The sequence below is a fragment of the Talpa occidentalis genome, unplaced genomic scaffold, assembly GCF_014898055.3.
Source record: "Talpa occidentalis isolate TD23 unplaced genomic scaffold, MPIMG_talOcc4v2.1 talOcc4.4, whole genome shotgun sequence".
NCBI classification, from domain to species: domain Eukaryota; kingdom Metazoa; phylum Chordata; class Mammalia; order Eulipotyphla; family Talpidae; genus Talpa; species Talpa occidentalis.
In genome coordinates, this window is record NW_023604295.1 from 44,504,624 (window position 1) to 44,530,573 (window position 25,950).

The 25,950-nt window shown below is 37.0% G+C and overlaps 1 protein-coding gene, 1 long non-coding RNA gene and 1 pseudogene across 2 annotated transcripts in view; 2 read left to right on the forward strand and 1 right to left on the reverse strand.

Annotated features, from left to right (window-relative positions):
* Positions 1–671: 671 nt before the first annotated feature.
* On the forward strand, positions 672–7,062 carry LOC119257463 (uncharacterized). The gene is made up of 4 exons (XR_005128033.1): positions 672–936; positions 1,066–1,134; positions 1,926–2,040; positions 6,715–7,062. It is a non-coding gene; the product is annotated as an uncharacterized LOC119257463 (long non-coding RNA).
* The window catches only part of SLC49A4 (solute carrier family 49 member 4), a 59,514-nt gene continuing 39,815 nt past the window's right edge, over positions 6,252–25,950 (reverse strand). The window contains exons 8-9 of the mRNA XM_037525438.1: positions 13,373–13,555; positions 6,252–6,907 (exon numbers count right to left, since the gene is read on the reverse strand). Of these exons, the coding sequence (XP_037381335.1) occupies positions 6,792–6,907; positions 13,373–13,555 (299 nt within the window). The 3' untranslated portion in view covers positions 6,252–6,791. The remainder of the gene's footprint in view (positions 6,908–13,372; positions 13,556–25,950) is intronic.
* On the forward strand, positions 13,790–15,549 carry LOC119257461 (eukaryotic translation initiation factor 4B-like; annotated as a pseudogene).

Genomic DNA, 25,950 nt, shown 5'->3' on the forward strand with positions numbered 1-25,950 from the left:
TGGAGAGATGACCTTCATTGCAAAACAACTACAATTTTTTGGTGCCATCATACTAGATATAGAAATTCCAGGATCAGCTTTACCATCTGCTTGGACAGTCTGAGTTCCACAGGTGCAGAGCCATTGCTGACTCACCACGGTTCAAACCCAAGCACAGGCTGGGGACGTGGTGTGGCCCAATTCTAGCCAGCACGTGCAGGACTGGACCTCGCTGCCAGAATGCTATCTCAAGTTAGATGACAGATTTTCTTTTTGCATCTGATACACTTAATAACCCCCTACATTTCATATGCAAAGTCCTCCAGGGAAGTAAATAGCACACCAAAAAAACCCCCACCATTTCTTGCCATTGTTGAATGTACGTGCAATGTAATGTTCCATGAGCTCACCAACAGGGACTCACAGGAAGAGGAGCTACTGCACAAACAGGAACATGAAGATATGGGGAGGCTTGCAGCTATGCAGACTGCAGGTGCTTTGTTCATTTTTTAAATACTTAAAATAGAACAGATATGAATTTCTGAACTAGAAGAGTCCTCAGGGAACAGCTTTGTTCACTTCCTCATTTTGGAGATGGGGTTAAATGAGAAATGAAGCGACTTGCTCAAGGTCAAACAGCTAATGACACTAGGTCTGGGACATGAGCCAGGCCCTGGGGTGTGCAGGCCAGGGCTCTTTCTCTGTGTTCTCTCTTATTTAGTTCATGAAGAAACTGCTTGATCAGCTCTCCTCCCTGATGCTAGCAGCTGAGGAAGTCTGGGCCTTACACAGAGTGCTCCCAAGAATTGTCAGGATACAAGCAGAAAGGGAACGTCGGTTAAAAAAGAGGGCAGGAAAGGAGGAATTGATTAAATGAAGTTACGTTCTTCTCCTATTACAACTCATCAGTTTTACTGGTGAAAGTCAGAATGGCTAAGGAAGGTGACGAGCAAAACTGTAAGGATTATCAGAATTTTCAGCTATTACTTATTTTTCTACCTCTTCTACCTGCCTGCCCCGCAACTATTATATTTTTTAAAATGGAATTGCATGAGCTTATTCTCTCAACTTTCTGCTTTTTTACAGTATCACATGCTTCTACTGATACAGGGAGACATGGAAGACCTGTCAAGAACACCGATTTGGATTTTGGAGGTGGGTCATTCAACTTCTCCTCTCACAGTACACGGCACAACCAGTTGATGGCATAAAAAGCAGAAACTATATTTTCAATAAGATAAACAATACTACCTATTAGATCTTAGAATATGATAGAGCTTTATGGTATGACACAAGTTTGTGAAGTGTCTTTGTGAATCACTACTGCATTTGTTATAGATTCCTTTGGGGAGAGAAGGATCTAAGAAATTTCTGCTTGTGTCCCAAAAGTTTATGCCAATATGTTCTAAGAAATAGTTCCCAAGATGATTTGATTTTAAATCCCATCTAAGTTTTGAATACATATGCATGTAAATGCATAGAGAAATTTCTGAAAGGATTCATAGGCATTGGGTCTGGAAAGGAAGTTGAATTATCCAGCACATGACCGTAGGAGGTGGAGTTCACGTTATATTTCTGTTCTAGGTGTTTAATAATATACGTTCATGTATGTGTTTGATTTCAAAAATTACAAGAAATGAAAGAAAATTTACTTACAAGAATTTATTTAATACATTTCTTTATGGAGACAATGCTGGTCTAGATGTTGGGTAACCTGCTAAAACCTGTGCCATTTGACATAGAAGATTCTGCTTACTTATTTGTAAAGTCAAGTGGTTGTATTAGATGATCTCTTGATGATCTAATATGGATATGGGTATGATCCTTCTGGGTAAATGGGAAGAAAGCTGATGAATTAGAGGAAGTCTAAATTACTACCATTTTCGAACATTAAGGTAAGTGAGAAATGTCTCTAAGTCATTTTTGCATTTTGTTCAAAACTGCAGAAACCTCCCTCATAAACCACAGGAGCCAGGAGGGAACCTGCGAGCACTGTGTGTGGGGTTGGTCTTCTAGAGACCCAATCCTCAGTGTACCAAGTCCAGCACAAGAGCTAAAATGGTATGATGTGTTTTTATTATTTTACCAAAGTTGCTGACATGAATTCCATGCTTTCTTTCTTTTAGTTGTTTTTTTTTTAAAAAAAAAAAACAAACTAATTCTCCTATGCTGAATGAACAGAACAGTTGGGGTGGGGTAACTTTTTGCTCTCTTTTTGAGTATGGGCTGAGATGTAAAGCTATTGTTTGAAGACTACCAGCTTCCAAAGGTACCTTAGAAGGACTTCATGAGACAACTTAATGAATTCATATCTAAAATACAGCAAGCCCAACTACGGAAACCTATTAGAGACCTTTGTGGCTGCAGGGCAATTATCTAAGACCTGGCTGTGAGAATAATTTTGTGGAGCGGCTGTATGAGCATGCTGTTCAAATGGATGAAGCCTAGGTTTTAGTATTAGGCAGGGCAAACTGTTAAGAGAAACAAGAGGTTGACCTCACTTCATCCTGACAAACTTAAATTGTTTTTAAAAGAAGCATGGTCGAGGGGAGACATTAAGGGCCATCTCACAGCCTGTGCTCTCCGCCCGCAGCCCTATCATTTTCATATTCCTTGGCAGGATGACCACCTCAAGGGTCTCTTAAGTGCCTTTGATATCATTTCCTCAAGTTTATCTCCTAAGTTTGCAATTTCAACTGAGCAGGGAAGACACCCAAAAAGAAACCAGAGCTCAGGATGGCCAAGATGTCTGCTGACCGAGCAGACGCTCAGCCCTATTGAGTACCAAGTATTCCATGACGCTGTTAAGAGCCCCCCATAATCTCACCGTCAAGTTTTGTTCTAGGGTGGTCCAATACTTCCCTCAGTATTGCTTATATCTCCTCACAGAGTAACAAACTGAATGTTCAGAAATTAACTTTATAGTTTCCCTTTCTGTAGAATTATAATTCCAAATTAAAGTGGAAATTTCCCCCTACATTTATAAAATAGATTTAATCAAATTTAGTCATAGTTTGCTACAGATTTTTATTAAAATATGGCACTTTCTTTACATCACAGCCTTTGTATTTATTTGATATCAGGTGTGATCAGAGCAGTTTCTGTGTTTATTTCAAGGACAAATATGGAATTAATGATTTTTAACATTAACTTAAAGCAAATTTACTATGCATTTGTATTTGATCTTGAGTTTAAAATAAAGTTTGCACTTATGCAAATAGGAAGATGAATGTCTAGATTTTAGTAAAAATAATAGTAAAAAATGAATCAAAATAAGTAGATGGGAATTTAATCTCTTCAACTAAAAACCCTTTAACTTGAATTCCTTATTAGAAGGGCCTCACAAAAACAAGCTGTGAATCATTCTCAGTAATTAAAAATGAATATATATGCGCTATGATAAAATTTGCTTTTTAGACCATCTATGTTAAATATACAAAATCACATTTGTACTTAATTCTCTCTTATTATTTTATCAGTACCACCTGCCAGTGAAATGCATTTGTGTGCAATTGTCTTGTTCCTGTAGGGCCACCATGGGCTATACTAAGAAACACTTCCTCCCATATAATGTGAAATATTCATTGATAAGCCACAGGGACAGTACACTATAATATGCCCTTACCAATTAACAATGCTGTTGACTTGGTTAATGAGAACTGAACTATCTTTCAGAATCTTTTTACATCACGTCATTTCAAGCTAAGACTTAGGGATGGTAGAGCACCAACAAGAAAGCAGTGAAGAAAAGAGAATACTTTAACATAAAAGCCAAATAATCACCTCAATTTAATCTCTGTACTTTCTTTCATACTCAATAATGGCAGTTAACTCTTAAGCCCCATTGTGTTTGGATATGGAAGGATGTTCACTGACACCCAAAATGTCCAAATTATGCAACAAATAAGTGAGGTAGAATAAGACACTGCTGTGGGAGTCAGAAGATGTGGGGTTTTTGTTAGCCCTATTTTTGTCGCTTGACTAGGCTTGGGACCTTCTCCAAGATCCTTCACTCTCTGCAACTGTTTTTAAGCCTCAGTGCTACCACTGGGAAGGCCCACCAAGATGGCCTGAGTTCAGTTCCCAGTCAGGGAGCTAACACACATGGCATAGCAGACCTCTCCTGTCTTGCCTGCTGCTCCCCTCACTAGTGTATTTCAGTAGATCTGCCTGCTCTGCTCCCCATTCTGTCCCTGGTGAATCCTCTCACCACCACCCCACACCTCTGGCCTGCACCCCAATTCTTCCAAGCAAAAATAAATAAAATCTTAAAAAAAAAAGAATTTAGTGGAAGGTTAAGATTTCTTTCAGTTAAATTTTCATTAGGATTCATAATGTTTAGGAACTGCAAGATAGATAGTAGCTAGTCTCTTTTGATGCAAAATTTCCAGAAATAAAAACAAAGTTTGAAAAAATACGATTTGAAATATTCAGACAAATAAATAATGCATAATCCTCCCCTCCTCCTAAGCCTTTGGTTCTTTCCTTTGTCAGGTTTGGGATGTGAAATCTTAATCACTTAAAAATGGTTGCCGTTTGTGATTAAAACAATTTAGCTGATATAAATGACTTGGATTCATTTCATTTCACATATGCTGAGAACAATGGTCGGTGTCTGGTACAACAGAAGAATTTTCAATCACTACCTACTTGGGGTGTCTTTGAACAAATTAGTTATCTACATGATATTTTAAATGTGTTACTCTTTACGTTGCAGAATTAGCCATAATTAAAATATTCTAAATCAGAACCCGTATTTCAGCAGAATTTTCTACAGCAATGTCCTCAAACACAATAGTTCTGACTAAAAACCACACTTCATATAATGTTTTCCTATCCTTTCTGTCTTCTTTACAAACAGGAAGGGATGGTAGTTATATTAGCACCTGGGTCATGGGCTACTAATCTCCTTAAAGGCCAGTTTACAGCTATCCTCCAGAATTCTGCTTTCTTCATTTTCTTTTTATTTAGGAATGACAGAGTTAAAAGGAAAGCTAAGTTTAGCTTTCACAGGTATTCTTTTTTCCTTGAGCAAGTTCCTTTTCCTTCATTTCTTGTTGCTAAATGAGCAGGGGGCTTATCAAGGGAGATGATTTAAAGGAAACTGCGGATAGATGTTAAATGTGAGGGTTCTCCTACTTTCCAACTTGACAATTTAGGGCTGTAGGAGAAAGGTCACAGTAATAGAATCCTCTTTTAGGACCAAGGTGAGTTAAAGCGTAGTCTTGAATTTAATGAGAGGGAAAGCAGAATATTTGGGACTGTGTGTGATGGTGTGTGCACGTGAACAGAGATGAAGAGAATTCAGCGCTGACCAGCTCTCCTTTCACCACACCTTATCACCTTGGCCAAGAGGAGGAGCTGGCTTATCGTCTGTCCATAAAAAGACAACTAAAATATGTATTTAGACAACAATGAAGATATGATTTAAAGTGAGTTAAAAAGGAAAGGGAGTTGGAGGAAGCTGGGAATAATGAAGGTAAAAAATCCTTCTTGACTTTTCGGTAGAGTAGTTGGTTTTTCTGTGGGAGGGGGAGAATGTAAATGTGAATAGTGGCAATATCATAATCACACCAGAGCATATTTTATAGCACAGTAAAATACATGCCTGAGAGCAATCCAGTGAGTAACTGCTATTTTTTAAAAAGCCGTCATCCATAGAAAAAAAGAGATACTGGCAAAATACTGCTCTCTCAAATATACAGACCTATAAAGAACTGAATGTTTTACAACCTGAATTGAAATACAAGAATGTAATTCAGAAATCACTCCACAGATCTGAAAGTTTCAATTTTATAAATTGTTATTTTCAAACAAGGGTCATTTAATAAAATGTAACCCTAACCCTGGTAAGTAATATTTGGACTTTATACCCAATGCAACTACATACATATATACACGTGTATGTATATATGTATATATAGAAATCATATATATATAACACATACATATATACACATGCACACATGTGTGTATATGTCTATGTGTATATATGCACACATATATGTCGAAGACACAGAATGTTCTATGTGAGTTTTCATGTCACTTTTAACAAAGTGCTAAATCAGAATGTAATTACATTTTTATACAATATGTAATGCAACTATATTAAACACTTAGTCACCTTTAATTATTTAACAGCCTAGTAGAAGAAACTGTATTTCACAGAAACAAGGATAAGCTGAGATCAAGACACAAAGTATGTGCTCTGCAGTCACCGAAAGCACTTGATTACTGTAATAAAGATGGCCAAAGGTTTCCGACCTAATTAAAAGGAGTCATATAAGAAATGGCTTTATTAGAAAAAATGTAGTGTACATGTGGCTAATTTCTATTCATCAATAGACCTTATGGCTATTTTATAATTAAAATCTGATACAGGGTTTAAACTTCTTCAGAAGTTAGCGGCATTTCTTCCTATTCTGTGTGACTTAGGGAAGGAGTTATCTTCATGTGACAGACCCCTTATTTCCTTTCATAATTACAATTTATCAATCAGTAGTTTAGCACTGGCACAAAACATAGAGGGTATTATTTAGGTAGTGATTTATGTGTAAGATATCACAATTTCAATGCAGAATCAGGCACAGGTATGCCGTTCATAGTTTTTAAGTCCCTTATCACTCAAGTCCCACATTATTATTACTTAGTAGTAATTAAATTCATGTGATCATCTGTAACCTAATAAAAACCTCTGAATGAAGTGTCTCTCTTCTCCTTTTTTTTTCCTGTTAGATGTGCAATTCCAAGCAAATGTGCAGTATGCAGTATTGATTTCCAGTCTCTTTTTAAACTCCTTCAAGTCTGTGCTATTAAACTGAGACAACCACATCAAGATAGAGTCTGTCATAGGATTCCCTGAAGCACAGAATGAGGAGGAGACTGAGCAAACACGACCCGGGAAGGCACCAGTTGAACCAAGACAACTCTGTAAGACAAAAACATGCAGTTGTAAGCATTCAAGTGTCACTAGCAGAACACCACCTGTATGCCGGGAGCGATCTGCTCTGCATTCAAAAGCACTTATAATAAATGCACCCTGGAAGGCCTCAACAGGCTCTCAATAAACAGTGACAATCTGGAATCTAAGTGATGCGTGTAATATATTACAGGGCCTTCATGCGAAGTATTTTAAATCAATATCGTTAATCAATTTTATCCTCCTTGACTTTGGTGGCAAAAAAAAATCTATTTCTTTAAAGAAGAAAAATCAATCACCTTTCAATGTTTAGTTTGCTAATTATTTTTTAAGTGCCCTCTATCACCATCACTCTTGCTACTGTTTAGAAATAGCTGATGGATTAGGGAGACAAAAACAGCACCTGAATTTCGAGATACATTTTAGTATTTTGGGGAACAGAAATAGCTATTTCTCAGCATAATCATCAAATTGTAATCACTGTAAAACACGTTAGAAATTATATTTAAAGAATTCAACATAAAAAATTGAATCCTAATTTGACCATCAGAGAAGTCACTGCAAATGTTTTGGTTTATTTCTTTTTAGGCTTATTTTTCTTTTTTAAACGAACATAAGTAGTTAATGTGTGATGCTGATCACCAGAAAACCTACAGCAGTCATCTAAACCAGTAATTTTGTTGCTCTCTGACTTAATGGTATCAAGGACATGTGTCTTTAAAAATGTTGGCTTATGAATTCAGGAACCTCGGAGAGGCCAATCCTGGGCCTCATGCTATTAACACACATCAGCCAGTGAGGTAGTTGCCTGCAGCTGCTTCCTCAGGATCAGTGGGCCCTGGAGCCCTGCATTTGCTCACTTTCCTTCTACTCCAACACTCTTTGCCAATCCTGAACCCTTGGGTGCAGAAGCTGGTAGTTTCTTAACTTATGAAGAGGTTGGTGGGGGCTGGGTTTAGAAAACTTCTCTAATATCCATTTAGCTATTTCAATTTAAATAAAAAAAAAAACAAAAAACCAACAAATGAGGGAAATGTGTTCCCTGCTACATTTTTTTCTCCCTTTGGGTATTGCTATCAGGTTTGTATTTCCTCTTTATACTTCTATAAAATGCTAATACTGCCTTAATCTTCAAAAATCTTCCTAAAGATTTCCACACTGCTGTTTTAGTTTAATCCATAATTCATATGCCTAAAAGAGCAATTTTTGCTCAGGAATGGAAATCAGGAAACCAACTGGTAATAAAGGTGCTAAAATACCATTCTTTCTTTTTTATTTTTTTTTCTTTTTTTGGCTAATATGCTCATAAAAGTAGCCTCTCCACCTCTCAATTTTTACATTTAAAAAATGACGCATGCTATTCTACAGCATGTAACAAAGGCATACATTTCAATGGTATTTTCATGCAAAAGTCTTTTCTGTGCTTTACCTGGGTTGAATATAATCTAGACACTCAGAAAGGTTGTGACCTATGGGATCTTGTCTTTATTCTGCTATTCCCTGAAATGACACACCAGGTATTTTCTGCATTTATATTAAACTTCTAGCCTCAGGATTTCTAATGATAATTTTAACAGGCAAAAGGCAGCAGTAAAAAAAAAAATTAAGAGAAAACAGTAAAACAGACAAAAGCATACTGTTTATATTAAAAGTGAGCATTTTAACATTAGGGTCAGATTTTAAGCAAGCTCTCATAGAAAGCATGGTACTTGACAAAGAGGGCTACCCCAATGATATTTGTTAAACTTTGTATTTTATGGGGAGCTACAGCCACACACGGGTAGCAACATTTAACTTGTCCTTGCTCTCCTTACACCTAGATATTTGTCAAATACTGCCAAGTAGACTTTTTATTCATCACAGTTGTACAAGAATTCCGTTACCTCCATACATATAAAATCTATACAGGCCTCTTAACTGCTCTTTGGTGTCATAGCTTGTTGGCTGATTTTTACCACTGCAATTCTCTGAAAATGCAGACCCACCTTTCAGTACATTCACTTGGCTCAATCAGCTGCTAGTGCTCTTTGAAATTATTTGCCTTAAGAAAGCACAAGGTCAGAGTCGGGAGAACGGCTACATTTTCCAGGTGAAGCCATTCACATAAATCACAGCTCAGGTATCCAGTAAGCAGGACATGGCTTGCTTAAAAGTTTAATTTGATTCAGTAGAATCAAAGTCAACTGCTGTCTCTCCTGAGTCTGGTGTCTGACTTAACAGAGTCACTGAAATTTTCTCATTCTGACCCTTCTATATCTTTTAAAGTGAACACAGTTTTCTAATATCTGCTAATCTTTTACTTATGAAAATAAATCTATACTCTAAAGCTCCACAATTCGCCTCAAACTTCTGCCAGTTATTTATCACTTACTGTGCGTAGGCTGAATACTCTGCGAATTTACAGTTCAGACAGGTGCTATGCTGTATTAGGGAAATGAGTCCTGGTGAGTCTCTGTTGGGACTGAATTAATTAGGATTCTGCTTATCCTCTTACTTTTTCTTCCAGTACTATTACGCATCTCACCTGATGGTTCACTTCAGCCATGTTTTGGTTTTTGCCAGCTTCAACTACAACAGGTCCTCGAATAAAATTTTATTCAATGTCACGTTTTATAACATCAATGAGGAAAAAGCAAACTCAGCCAACTTCCGAGGACCTGAGATTATTATGCATTGTTTTGGCTTAAAGCCACAATTTCTAAGAACCTGTTGGTGATTCAACCAGAATAATGGTGATTTAACAAGCTTTTTTCCTCTTGTCTCACTCACAGGAGCCAGCTGACACCATGATTTCTGAGTTAGTGGCCTGCTTCTTCACACTGCATCATTGGCCATCATACTGCATTATTTCTTTTCTTAGATATAAAATTACTTCTCACTGGCACACATCTTCTGTACCTCTTTTCCTGTTAATGCCTCCCACCTCAGCCCAGCCCCTGAATCTTTTGAGCCCAAGGCAGCCTCAAATGCATGGTTAGTTCTTCAAAAGGAAAGGACTGAAGTAAAAGCTTCGCATGATTTTAGCCAAAACCTGCTGCAAAACTTCTAGAACAAAGCATAACAGACAATACAACTTCAGAACAAAGTACAGATTATGAAACAGATCAGAATAAATTTTAGAGCATATAAACACTATAACAGCAATATTGTATTGATTTTATCTATTAAGTTATTAGAATAAAACACTCTGGTGTCTAAAATAACCACTGAGATTCTCAAAGCAAGCATTATAGGAAGCAACTCAGTTTTATAGATATGCTTAGATTAGGGAGTAATTTTTCTTTTTTGGAAAGTGACTTTGAAAAATCCAAGTCAGATAACTACAAGAAACTTTTCACATGGTTCCAGGTAGTCAAAGCAGAATCAAAATGGGACATGGGTACCCTGTGATTCACGGCTTCAAATAAGCCAGTGGTGCTGGTATAAAAGCCTGGGTCACATTATGTTATCAATGTTGATGATGCTTATAATCTACAAACAGATCACTAGTGGAGCCTATCTTGCTAGGCCTATCCTGCTCTACATTCTTATGTGGTCATTTTTGGGGTTAGTCTGTAGAGCTCTGAAAAATTATCTCTGGTATAGTCACCTACCAGACATCATATTATGGGGAAATAAACTCTAGTCAGGAAATGTAGTAGTTCTTTCAGAAGTGACCAAGAAACCACAGATCTTTATGATGATTTAAAAGTCAGACTTTCTAATCACATAACCAAAAGCTGAATTTTGATGTTACTCACTTCTGAGTGAGTTTTTCAAGATTTAAAATGACTGGATTATAGCATTTGGACACTGGTTGCCATGGAAGGGAATTCAATTCACCATACAAATGTTGAGGGTGCTAGACTGGAATTATTTTTAGGAAACAGTTTTATGGAATTTTCAGATTTGCAATTTATGCACTATCATATTTCAGTTATAAGGCATGTGGACTTCTGCAGTGGGACTTTCTGGGCAGTATCAATTAATCATATGTGAAAGAATATGAACATGGCCTTTACAGTTTTAGTTAACTCAGCTTCAGACATGTGGGGTACGTTGTATGTATTTATTACATTGACTTGCGAATAACATATACAAGCGTTTCTTTAAAACAGAAAGCTGGATATTCAAGTTCCTAACATCAATCAGTGAGTTACGGATTAGCAGAAATGGTGCTGTCTTTCTTTGCCTCCTATGCCAAGAAAACGAAAGTATTTGTGTATATCTGGTCGCCATGACTCCATAAAACAAGGACTGAGCAGTGACTGATGTCATTTCCAGCTAATTGATGCCAAACATCAGCGTGCTGGATAAACCGAGCTGAAGGTGGACTTAGGAAAGGGACAGGGAGACCCCACTGGCCAAGCAAAATGGTCAGAAGTGCAGGTGTGCTCTTTCAGTCAGACAATGTAGGGGCGTTTCCTTTCTTTAAACTGATTAACAAATACATGTTTATTCCATTCTGGAGACCACAAGCAAGAGATTTATTGGGGGATAATATTATCTGGCATCTATTGTTTTAAATTACTGGGAGGACAAGACTCTATTCCTGTCTGACAGGAGAAACCATACTCTGCTAGGTTGCAAGGACCACTTAGCAAACCTGTGCCTACAAGTTGGAAAATCATCTCGATCACCCTCAAGACAACACGGTCATCTTTGATTCTTTACCAGGCAAAAGAAAGGCACTGAGCCTCTTAGTTCCAACTGTGACAAAACTGAAGTGGATTAAAGCTGGTATGTGATAATTGTTAGATGATTCTGTTTAGAAAACTCATTACTTGAATACTTGGCGATAGCATTTTCCCTAAGAGTAGTCTGATTTTATTAATATCACTGTCATTCTAAAGGATTACTCTCCTTCATATGATAAATCAAGCTTGTATCAGGGGTAGCAAAGTTAAAACCGACTTTGCCTGATTACTGATTGACAGAAACAATCTAGTTTGTTGTTGACTACGTTAAAAAATCCATATATCATTTGGATGCGCTTTTGCTGCTTGGGAAAGTGCAATGCCAAAAGCTATACAAGCCCAGGGCAGATTCTATTTCATCAGCTTTGAAAGTTTCAAAAATTTACTTGCCAGCCAAGGAGGTTATCCTGATTATTATTTCAATTATAAGCCTGTCAGAAACTTTCCAATAAACAATTAGGTCTCTTGGAGTGTCTGTCACATTTTAGAGCATTTCTTACATTTGAATCTTATAAATTAGATTCTTTCATGTAGAAAGTATTTAAATTTAAATTTAAATTTACTGGTATTTGATGAGTAGTTTAAGAGATCAGCAGCAGGGGTGGGGGGAATAGTAGTATTAGATGGTTTAAAATGAGGAAATATATGTGAAATAAACCTAGTAGAAATTTTAAAAAGCTTTATTGTCAAAACTTGTACACACAAATTCTTACTATAATCTGCAAATCCCAGATAATTATGCCCAAATCTTCTGAAAGTGTATGACAGGATTTTGACCAAAGAAGAGAGAATATCAGAGAACACCAACCAACTCTACAAAATGGAACCACTACAAACCCAAAGACTCAGGACCAGCCGGGCCTGCTAGTCACATGCTCATCAGGGTCTCTTCCCACCTACCCGCTCAATGTTATTTTAAAATTTCTTTCGCTCCTCAAGCCCTTTCTCCACGACCTTCCCATCAACTCTTAGTAGAGGAAGTGGCTTCTAAGGTGTCACGAGTCTGCTTCTAGGCCCGTGCACAAGGCCTTCTTTCTTTTGTCTCCTTTGTTCAAGATGACCTCCTCCACTTGGGTTCAGGAGTCCACCCTTTCCTCATTTGTAAGGCTCTCCTTCTTCAAGGTGTAGTCCTGGGTTCGAAACTCTACCCCTGGGTGTTCCCTTTTTACTTTATACCCTCACTGTTCAATTTGGTGGCCACTAGCCACATAGTTACTTAAATTGAAACATTAAAATGAAATCTAGAAATCCTGTTGCAAAGCTGTACTAGCTAGCTTCATGTGGCTAGTGGCTACTATATCAGACAGTGAAGATAAAGAACATTTCCATTGTCAAGATAAGTTCCACTGGACATTGCTATTCTTTTGGGGTGACTTCTCACTCACCCCTAAAGCTTTAAAGTACATATATAGCACTGACATTAATTTATTCTCTTTGTTGAGACAGCAGATTTTAAGCATTTTTTTAAAAGCAATATACCAGTAGTTCTCAATGGGCACCTGCATATTAGAAATACCTGGGGTAAGGGGGTTGTATTTAAAAAAAAAAAATTTTTTTTTTCCAAAAAGAAATGCTGGGCCTCAAGCTAATTCAGGCATAAACTCTAGGGGGTGAGGTTGTATTAAATCAAGTTAGGATACATTCCATGAAAAACAACTGCGTGTATTTTCTTTTACTTGCATGTGAAAGCTCAAGAAATTTGCTTTAGTGAGAATTCTCATGAAACTTCCTACACATCAGTGCCACAAACCTCTCTCACAACACACTGAGATAGTAAATAAAAAATTAAATTTCTTACCTGTGTGATAAAATGTGAGGAAAAATAAAAGTACTCCCATGAAGATATTACTTAAAAAAGTGACAACTCCACAGGTAATTCCTTCTGGAACTGGGTAGACAGTTTCCACAAAGAGCTCAAAAAATATCGGTACGCTGCTATTCAAGAATACTCCCAGGAGGATACAGGAGGTGTACAATGTCACTGAAAGAAAAACCCAAACATTTTAGTTTCACAGTAATAGCAGTGAGTCCTCTCAGAGATCTTCTGGGTGTTCTCTTTCATAAGCATCAACTTTGCTGGAGTTTCATCTCTTTTCAATGAGAGTTGATAAAATTTGACAAAGCATCACATATCTGCTAGCTCTTTGCTCAGGCTTTATAGAGTAGATAGAAAAGATTTTGTTGCTTTTTTTGTGTTCTCGTTCCCTCTCCCAACATGGCAGTCTCGGCAAAAAAGAACAAGAAGGGGAAGACCATCTTCCTAACAGACTTTCTGGCTGAGGATGGAGGGACTGGTGAAGGAAGTACCTATGTTTCCAAACCAGTCAGCTGGGCTGACGAAAGAGATGATCTGGAAGGAGATGTTTCAACCACCTGGCACAATAATGACGGTGCCATGTATAGGCCACTTCCATCCTGCCTACTGCTTCACAGCTGCTTGGGAACCCTACAGAGACTGTGGCCATCTTCCCAAATCACCACCCTACACTGCTTTTCTAGGGAACCTACCCATGATGTGACAGAAGACTCCACTAAGGAATTTTTAGAGGTTTAAATATCAGGGCAGTTCGTTTATCACATGAACCCAGCCATCCAGAGAGGTTGAAAAGTTTTGGTTATGCTGAGCCTGAGGGCCTTGCTCAGTGACCTGAGGCTCAATGAAGTTTCTAGTAACTGGAGAATTGGAGTAGAGGCTGCCAACCGAGCATAGGATAAAGACAGGGATCATTGCTCTTTTGGCCAAGATAGAAATCAGAATTCTGACAAAACAAATACAGACTGGAGGGTTCATCCTGCCAAAGATGGCTCTGATGACTACCCACCTACAAGAGGTAATGATAGCTTTGGAGACAAGTATTGAGAACGTATGATTCAGACCCGTATCATGAGGGTCCATGTTGGGATATGGAACAATATGGAGGCCTGGATTGTTATGAGGACCGAAGCAGCAGAGATTATGATTCCGTAACAGGCAGTGGCAGAAAAGCATTTGGTAGCAGGTAACATAGGGATAATGACTACAGAGGATGTGGGGACTGGATGATATGACAGAGGCAATGACTGGTCATGGAGCTCCAGAGATGATTACTCTCAGATGATTATAAGCATGATTGATAGAGGTCTCCCCTAAAAACCCAAACTGAATCTGAAGCCTCAGGGTACTCTGAAGGAAGATGACTGATTTGCTAGCATCCCCATCCCCCACCCCAGTCCAGTCAAGCAGCATCTATCTTTGGAGGGACAAAGCCTGTTGACACAGCTGCTAGAGAACGACAAGTAGAAGAGCGGCTACAAGGAACAGGAAAAAATGCAGCGTTAGCTGGATGAACCAAAACTAGAATGACAGCCACACTGGGAAAGTAAAGAAACTCAGGAACAGGAACAGTCAAGGACAGGAAGTGAGTCATCACAGACTGGGACTTCAGCCACATCTGGAAGAAGTCAGTCAGACAGGGATGCACGAAGGGGAGTGAGAAGTCTCCTTCTAGAAAATGAAACTGTAAGGAGGAAGATTGTCACTTTGCAACTTCTAAGCCTCCTAAACCTGAACAGCCTCGAAAGGCATGCCAGCCCCTCTGCCAAAAGAGAATGCTTGGGTAAAGCAATTTTCTAACCCTCCTGCTGATTTCAGAGCTCACACACAAGGCAGCAGTCCCCTACAAGTGGTGTGGGGAAAGTAGTTCAGCTCAACCACGTGAGAAAGGACCAGCAAGGAACACACATGAAAATAAAGTAGAGGGGGTGAGCGCCCCAAAAGGCCAAAGTGGAAATTGCAACCATGGTCCAGGGCATGGAGGGAACAAAGTCCACTGGAAGGAGTCACAGGAAAGAATGAGAAAGGATCAAGCCTCCTCATCTGCACCTGAGCCAAAGAAATCTGAAGAATATCTAGCCTCCAAATTCAGTTTTGCAAGCAAGTATGCTGCTCTGTCTATTGATGATGAAGATGAAAATGAGGGAGACTACACAGAATAGACCTCTCCACCCCGAAATATTCCAGAGCAAATCAGACCTCTATCCAGAAAAGAAAAAATAAAACTCACCATATCATGGCAGGAGGGAGAGAAACAGGGGAGATTTTGTTGTTGGATGATTTCCAATTTATTTCTTTTACCTTTTAGGTGGATTATTTCAAAGCACAGAAACAATTTTATCACTAAAATATAAGGATTCTTCCTACTTAGTCATATTCCTAGCAAATAGAGGGACAGAGAAACTACAGCAACTTAATTAAAAATCTGGACTCATTCTATAATTTTAAAGATTTAAACTCTAAGAAGATTTTAAATATGTAAGAAACATTAACTGTCAGTGAAATTTACATATTTAAAAAGACTGGTTAATAATAGCCTTCAAACACAAATAAAAATTATTCAATATATAATTCCTGGAGAAACACTTAGAATTAGTTTTCAGTTTTGGAATGAGTTGTGTGATGAAAGGTTTTTTTAAAAAATGTTTAACATTTTGGAACACAAAAAAAATTTTCGCCCAGAAACACATAATTCATAGTGTTAGGATCCCAGATTAGCCAATAAAAAGACGACTGGTCCTATTCTATAGTGAAACCTTTACATAAGGACATTATTCTCATTCTTAGAAGTATGTTTAGGGAAAAACATGCCACTTCAAATGATTATATTATTGCTATTGTCTGCACACAAACCTTCATTATTTTAATTTGAAGGAAAAAATAGAACCAAACAGGAGAAAATTCCCATTTAGATATGTAAAACATCCCCTATAGGTTAATAAGTATTATTATACGCAAAAGACAATGAGTAGAATTTATTCTAAGCTTAAGGTTACCAGGAAAATATTTTTAGTAAAAATAATATTAAATAAAAAAAAATTTCTGCAGGATCTGCAGAAAATAAGAGTTACCCTAAAGCTGTTGTGGATATTAACAGAACATACCAAATAATCGGAATTTACCGTAATTGCAATCATTAACTGCCCATAACATTGTTGGAATGGAAAAAGAATAGTATACACTGTTTCCTAATAGAATTTCTCCAACTAGCCTCAATTCCTACTTCTTCCTCCAATTACACCAGCCTTTCAGAATTACAAAATATTTAGTATATCCTGAAAACACAATAGCTGGTGAATTACTTCGATTTTCTTTGACTAGAAGAAACACGAAAACACAGAATGGCTAACAATGAATAAAGAATATACTGTTGGTTAACGCAATGACCAAATTATTCAGAGAATTAAATGGGAAGCATCCAAGTACCTGATATACAACACACTTTACAATAATTTATTGGTTAGTCAGTGGTAATCAGAGTAGAAATGGCTACTGACCCAAACCCTGATGAGCAAGTTGTTTAAAATAAGAAATTACTAAATTAAATAACAGGAAAAGCTACTCTAAAGAACTAAGAGGTGTTGCTTCTAAATAAGGATTCATAAAATACTGATAGAACTAGCAGTATTTGAATAAGGTCTCACAAAATGCTGACAGAATTAGTCTTTAGGAAACATGTTTAGAAATACTCCCATTGACATCTTTATTTTTGAAGGACATACACCCTTCACATGTAATTTGTAATCAAGCAAGTTAAAATGTAATAACTGAAAAATAACCACAATCAGTATGCAATATAATAATTGCATGTTGCAAAAGAATGACAAAGTAATGATAAGGACATAATGAAAGGGAGCTTGTGGTATGGAGTCTTGAAAAGAGAAATTCCTTCAGAATCTTCTGATTTTGCTTTCCTAGGTATCTAAATTCTGGGAAGGGAAAAGGAAAATCTTTGCCATTGGAAAGATAAAAGAACTACAAACAGGCCATCTTCTGAGATATATATATATATATATATATATATATATATATATATATACATATATCTCTATATGTATAGTTACTATTTAATAAAATAAATGAGTAATTTCACTGTAAACTAATAAGTTGGCAAATGATAACAGCTGTACTTCATGCAAGTGTCTTAGTTCACAGACTCAGTTATAACCAGGTAAGCCAAACCACAGACCTAACACTTACACTCAGGAGCTATACAACTAGCCATCGTACAGGTTCTTTGACATAAAATATTCGCAATTCTCTATTAAAATTCGTATTATATATATGGTTAAATGGGCTGAGAGGAATGATGTAACTTCAGAGGCCAGTAATCTAAAATAAGTATTTTCATTGAATTCTCTCTCTTGTGCTTGCTTCTTGTATGATATAATAATGATGACCTAAGGATTATTTTAAATTGTGTGGATATTCTAAAATCACTTGTTATTACAGAAACTAAAGAATCAAAATAATTTAAGCAGGAAAGGGTTACATTAAGATCTTCACAATCAGAGTAGGGTAAAGGCATCTGTGTCAGCACTGATTTAAAGTATTCCCCAGTGTTCTGGGACATGCATAAAGCAAAAACCAATTATTGTGAGTCTGAATGTGACTTCCATTAGAGTTTTCAGTTTAGAATCTGATACAGTATCTTTATACACAAGTTTGGCAGATCCAATGGGTGAATGTCATGTATTTAAAAAGTCAGGCAGACAAGATAATTTCTTACTCCTCAGAGATGTTCAAACTACATGATCATTAAATATTTCCATGACTCTCTATAGCACTGATACTAAAATTAAAATAAATTGCCTTTCATTAAAAAGTCAAGGTAATTTAGCAGAACAAACACAATGCTAATGTAGTTTTTTCAAAGAAGCTAATAAAATTTCACAGGTCCATGATTTAAATTGCAAAAAACACAGTCCTGTGTAGCACAAAATACAGTCACAATGGACATATTTCAAGAATGAACTGATTCACAACATTGAAAGTATTTACCACACATTACCCCCATCCTCCCCCTCCAGTGATAAGCCACAAATCACATTATTAAATTATAGGGAAATAAAATTATGTATGAATACTTTTTCATTAACCCAAACACTCAAAAGTTAGGTGATCAATGATTAAAAAAAAAAATCACAAAATTTCAGATAAGAAGTATTTCCACTCAACACTTAATGAGATTCTCAGGATACCATCAATAACAACTTCAACTCTCTGATTTGCATAAATTTTAAAATATTTTTTGAAATTACTCTTAAATATACTACCATATTTCATCACCTTACCAACTCTTCGAAGTAAGCATTTTATAGATAAGTCTCAAAATCAAAATGACATTTAGAAATAACGTAAATTTTCAGGGTTAATAATAATACAATTAAGGCCTACAGAATCTAGTGTGTTTCCTACCAAAACACTGTGTCACTAAAAAATAAATAACAAGGCTTAGTAATTCTTTTTATTCAATGGTAATGACACAAAAGACATGCTTTGCAGCTCTGTACTCAGCACAACATCTGGAAGTGATTGCACTAAGACAGATGATAGGATCAAAAATAAAGCACCAAACAAAAAAATGTTACAAAAACTGAATTTTAATGATCATAAATGTAAAATGGGTCCAAAATGTATTGCTCAGGTATATAACAAACTGGAAAAGCTAAGCTTAAGTCTCTAAAACCATACAGCAGGTGCCTAGTGTAAGCCACTATGGTGAAACAGTAAGGAAGACAAAGTCTGTCATGAAGTCACTCCTAAAGGAATATGACAGACACCTCTTGGCTCAGCAGCCATTTATATGTACAGTGTTAAGAAGATAATTATACTTCATCCTCTTAAAAATAAAAGCTATGTTTAATGATGAAAAGCAGCAGGAAATACTTGTTTAATTCTAAGGAGACCCCGACAAGATATCTGGAAGGTTTACAAGAGAGTGACTAGGCTGCTCGGTGGTGTAGAATCCATGTTCCAAGAGGAAAAGATGCAAGAACTAAGAGGTGTTTAGATTATAGGCTAAGATCAGACATGACATGTATCTCCCATGGTTTTGAGGGGGGACTTGCTCTGCAGAAGCTGTGTTGCTCCCTCAATTGGTTATAGTTCAATAGAGGAACTTCCAGGACCCAGAGCAAACTAACAAAGGAACAGGTAGGTAATGTGTTTCCTCTTTAGGAAGTAATTAAATTGCAGTCAGATGGACACACATATGGATTGTACTGAAAGAGATTAATTTACTGAATGATAGATTACATCAGATGATGACTAAGCTTCATTTAAGTAGATTAATAACAAATTTAAAAATATGTAAAGAATTTATCTACATTTTCTTTTAAAAGATTTATTTATTTATTTATTTATTTATTTATTTATTTACACAAGCACTGGGTACAGTTAGAAGCACGGGAGGGTGAGAGAATTCACCAGAGCCAGAGGGGAGAGCAGAGCAGGCAGATGGACAATGTACACTGCTGAGGGGAACAGCAGGCAGCAGGAGAGGTCTGCGCTCCATGTCCGGACCCTTGCCCGGGAGCCGGGGATCGAACCAGCGCTGCAGAAGCTGCGGGCAGCTTCGCAACCCAGCGCTCAACCGCTGCGCCACCGGTGAGGCCCCTAACTACATATTAAAAACAAAAATTTATAGGTGTTTCCAGGTAGCTGATCATAGTGAATTTGTTTAGTTTTAAGCAAAATTATAAATAAGAGATAGGGATTACAACATATAATTTTTATCATGAAGTAGTTTAAGGATTAGAATCAAGAAATTTCCCGGGCCTCCCCGGTGGCGCAGCGGTTGAACGCTGGGTTGCGAAGCTGCCCGCAGCCTCTGCGGCGCCGGTTCGATCCCCGGCTGCTCCCCGGCTACCAGAGGAGGGTCCCACATGGTGCGCAGACCTCTCCTGCTGCCCGCTGCTCCTCAGCAGTGTACTTCGGTCCTTCTGCCTGCTCTGCTCCCCGCTCTGGCTCTGGTGAATTCTCTCACCTTCCCACGCTTCTGACTGTACCCAGTGCTTGTATAAACAAGAAATAAATAAATCTTTAAAAAAAAAAAAATCAAGAAATTTCCCTAAAGAGGTTTGTAACAATAACACACTTTATTGGATAAGCATTTATTATTGTGCAAACTGACTAGATTTCTATTTTATGATGTTAGGAAATTTAACTGGGAATTATTAGATTAGAACTTTATTAAAAGTATTTCTGCAATCTACTAAGTACATGAATTTAGCCCATTCATATTCATTGCATTTAATGGTCTGTTTGAACTAATCCATGGTGTCATTCTTTGTTTTCTACCCTACCATGACTTGCAGATTTTTTCTACTGTCTTATCTTTTATTAAACTACTAATCAGAAAGTTTTTAAAAAAATTTCTACAATCTAAATAATATTTGATATTTCAAGGGAAAAATATTTCTTTTTTGTAAAAAAAGATGAAGAGAGATAGTAAAGGTATTGTTAACTACATGGTTATTTCACAGGCTTTAAGCTTGTTGACTACACAGAATATATATGTTATGTGTGTATACACACACACACCAATATACGTTTCTGTATCATTGAGCTATGTCCCTCTTCTCAGCTTCACATTTTCTTCCTAACAATGATTTCTGTGGCCTTCATGATTAACCACTAATAATATGAAAGTGTGATACCAAAAGATGAGGCATATATTGCTGCAATATTCATTGAAGGCTATGATTTTCTTTCTGCATGTTACTAATTTTGGTTCCTTTGTTTAGCCTCTTTGTTTAGCCTCTTTGGTGGTCCTATAAAGATTGACAGTTATGTTTAGAGTCCCTTATGGCTGTAAGGCAAAGTAATTACAGAAATGAAGAACTAATAATCCTTTGAAATAGTGGGGCCCAGAGTAGAGACTGGTTGTGAAATCAGATATCTTTAAGTACAGGTTTATTGGTAATCTTTAAAGTTTTTTCAATTTATCATTGAGCACTGACTCTCATCAGGCTCTCTACCTTAAAGCTTCTTTCTCTTCTTGAAAACACCCATGGATAAATAAACAGCACCTGATGTTCCTCAGTAGGCCCTGTGAACATTTCATGATTCCTACATTTAAGGTTTTTTACAAAGCCATTTTATTCTTTAATCCATGTTTTATTTTTTCCTTCTTGATCAGATAGCCATGAAAATGAGTTAATAGTTACTTTTAACTCAAAATTGAAAAGAATAGTCATTATTTAGCATTTTTTCTTTGAAGCTTAAAACCCCTACTTTCATTAACAATGTATATTTCTTCAGTCATGGTCATCATTCTTTTTTGAAATTTTTTTTTAGAAGATTTATTTATTTATACAAGCACTGGGGTATAGGCCAGAGGCATGGGAGGATGAAAGAATTCACCAGAGACAGAGCGGGGAACAGAACAGGCAGAAGGACCAAAGTACACTGCTGAGGGGAGAAGTGGGTAAGCCAGGAGAGGTCTGCTGCGTCATGTGGGATTCCCTGGCTGGCAGGGAATCGAACCAGCATTGCAGAGGCTGTGGACAGCTTCACAGCACTGCACTCAACCTGCTGCTCCATGGAGGTTCTGATTTTTTTTTATCCCACCCCTATTTTTGGGCAAGCGTATGTTTTTATTTCTTTGCACATTATTAAAATGGGATATACCTATCTTAATAGAGGCAAAATGCATGAAAATAGTTCATGGAGATTACCTTTTACTATACATATCACATGCTTTTCAATAGAACTAAATCTGTTTTTTTCCTCACTCTCAAAGGGCTGTGTCAGGCTAAGCATCCCCCTTAATCCCCCAACTACTGTTTCTGACATCACCATCATGACATCTAGTAACTTGAATTAGATGAAGAACCTCTCCCAAATCAAGTTATGTTGAACAGTCAAATTATATTGTTTCAGCAAATTCAACACCAAAGTGCTAATATTTTTCAAAAAGCCATTGTTAAAGTGTTTACCTGTCCAGTGAAAAATGTTTGTGAGCTGTTGCCAACAAGGCGAGTCTTCTAGTTCTCAGATAAAGTGAAAAATGTATTTTCATAATTCTATTTATAGAATAAGCTTCAAGATTTTGAAACTCTCATTAGTTAGTCACAAGTTTATTTGTCCTACAGTAGCTACTCCAGTTAATGAAGATATAATATGATTAAAAACATTGAGTTTCCCTAAGGAAATGAAAGCATGTTGCTGACAGCCTCTAAAGGATGGATGCAAGCAAGCACATACATCAAAACTGCATGCCTTTAGGCGGGATGGACTGATGCAGTTTTTATTCTGTAGCAATGGCAATAATATCAAGTCCATAAACTACAAAGAAGACTGAAACAGAAGGCTTTACCTAGTAGCACTTATAACATATAAATATAGATTCTTCTGATATATAAAAAGCAATAATAGAAATACTAAGCTTTTTAGAAATGGGGAAAAAGACAAACTTGAGAAATAAATCTGCCTGAGGCTACCAGAGGAGGAGGTGGTGGGGGAGGGAAAAGCAGAGCGGAGGGAAGGGGTATGCACAATGGACTATGGAAGAGGACTGTGGGTGCCCTGGTGATGGATGTAATGTGCTTACACCTGAAGGGTACAATCCTAAACTTCTATATAATTTACAATATTGTACCAATGTTACTTCAATAAAAAAAAACTTTTTTTTGAATGACTGGTTGAAAAAAGGAACATAAGTGGGCCTCCCCTGGTGGCGCAGTGGTTGAGTGCTGGGTTGCGAGGCTGCCTGCAGCCTCTGCAGCGCCAGTTCGATCCCTGGCCACTGGCGAGGGTCCCAGCAAAGAAAAAAGGAACATAAATTTGCTATTACTGACCTTATTTTTTATTTTGTCTTTAAAGATTTATTTATTTATGCATACAAGAGCTGGGGTGCAGGCCAGAGATGTCGGGGGTGAGAAGATTCACCAGAGTAGGGAGCAGAACAGGCAGACTGACTGAAATACACTGCTGAGGGGAGCAGCAGGGAGACAGGAGAGGTCTACTGAGCCATGTGGGTTGCTCCCTGGCCAGCCGGGCAGGCCAGGGAATGGCTGGCAGTAGCTTGATAGCACTGTCTTTAACCCCTGTGCCACCAGGGAGGCCCCTATTACTGACTTTAAATACCAGCCTAAAGGTCTAGATTTGTTGATAATTAGATTTTGTAGTAAGTTTCTTTCTATGAAATGTTTTACTAAAAGAAATTAGGTCAAATTTTACAAAATCAGTAAGAGTATCTGTGACAGATTTATTTAAATTCTTCATAATTACATTAAAATCTGCCCTTTTGCCTTCCTGTGGCTGGTGTTGAATAACAAAGAGTAGCCCTAATTGCTGATTACTACTGGCAGTAAGACACAGTGAGATTCAAAATGGAGATATTATACACTTCATTCATTCACTCACTCATCCATTCATTATTCAGGGCTTATGCTAGGTACTGGGGTGGAAGCTGGGGTCAGGATTTGTAAGACACAACTCCCATGTTCCAGATTTTCACACTGGTCAGAGAGATAAGACATATAATCAAGTAACTATTAAATGATAAAAGGAAAGAGAAAAAAATGTATTATGAGAATTCAGGGAAGGAATATGAACAAATCTTGTCCTTAACTCAGTATATTTATAAGTTAAAAATGAATCTTTCAGGAGTTTCTAAGTAACAATTGAAAACTGACTTGCAGTTGAAAACAGTAGAATTTTTAAATTCAGTGGTTGGTAAAATGGTCACACTCAACCTTTCAATTCCAACCTTGATTTAATTTAGAATTCTGCTTTCCCTTGTGTCCAAAATAATTATTTTCAAGGACAGATTGGGAAAACAAGGGTCAAATACATCAATTTTCTTTTAAGGTTTAAAAAGAGGCAGTTTTCAAATAAAAATACTTTTTTCTCATTATAAAAGTAAAACATATTCATTACATAAATTCAGACCAAAAGGAGGTAAAAAAATTAAACACATTCCTAATATCTTCATCCAGAGATAAAACTGTTAATTTTATTATGTTAAACAGAAAATATATAAAATTTAATGAATGTAGTATCTTATAATGAATATTCTACACTTAATTCAAGGGAAAGAAATCTGTTCATTATGTCCTCACAGCTATGTTCTTGTAAAATCTAACAGATGCATACTTGACATACAGTATCAAAAAACCTGAGTGTAATGCCATGAATAAGAAGAGTTGTAAACTAAAACTGTTCCACCAGAATGCTGTATAATTGCTAAGCTATGAAATTATACCAGAATAAAATTTTTTAAATTCTGGGTCAGAAAACTTGCCAAAATTGCTCAAAACCCTATAGTAGAAATGTTAGTACATAAAAAGTGCAGAGTATCCAAAAATTTTTCCTCTGGACAAATGGACTTTACAGGCAAAGTAATAAGCATCAAAGAGAGGGATTCCTGGCAGGCAGTATTGAGCCAATCTCTCTAAACCTTTCTTCCCAGCACCCTTGGTGTCTCAGTAATTTTTTCATGGTCAAAGAGCTAACAATTCTGCTAATGACACAGTTAGGACCAAACAATTCTCTCTACGCACATATATACTTCTAAGGGAATACATGTTTACCAATTCAGTTGCTATTTAAAACATAATACCCATATGTTAAAAGAAATGTTTTTACTTCCATCTTCAATAACCACAATTACTTACTAATGGGGTATTGCATCTGACGGGCACTGCACAATTTTTCAAATCTTGGAACTGAACTGATACCACCACCCTCATTTCCTGTTCCACGCCTATTTTTGTGTGGTATTTGTTTTCTTATCACAGCAACTGCAGAAAATCTCACTTTGAAAAGATATGACAGCATCAAAAAGCAGGATCTAGTGATGAAACTGAACTCCCTTGAATTGGAGATTCACAGTGCCTGACAGATGTTGAAGATCCCCATGTTTCCTTGGGGAATTTAAAATAACCCCTGTTGCCCTTGTGAGTTTACTATAGCACTCCAGCACGGATGACTTGGTAAAGTTTAGTAATGATACCCTATTATTGCTGTAAAGGTAACAAGAACTTCCAAATAAATGGCTGTCTTTGAAAGACTTGGTGTGTAAGCCGCTAGTATTTTTATTATAGAGTACATAATTCCAAATCAGGATATACAGTATTCCTTAATTATATGTAAGTAAAAGGAACCTTCCCCTCATGGAGTCCCATGGAGTGTATGTGTTTATTCTTACCCACACAAGTGCTTATTATAACAAATAACCCTACAATCCTACCATTAAACACATAGCGCAAAAAGGTGGTTGAATATTACTTGCAAACAGAATAAAAAATACGTATTCTTGTTAAAGGAAGAAGTAGTAGCAACTCTCTTGGTTTATAAAATCTGTCATAGCAATTTTTAAAAGATACTATAGTAGGCAGAATAATGTCCCCCCAACCCCACCTGTCCCTACAAGATATTCATGTCTTAAACCTGAGAATGTTGTGAATGTTAACCTCATGTCAAAAAAGTATTAAGGTTTCAGGTGGAACTAAGGTTGTTAATCAGCTTTCTTTAAAATTGGGAGGTTATTCTGGATTATCAAGGTGGGCCTAATGTGATCACGAGGATCCTTAACAGTGGTCGAGGAAAGGAGA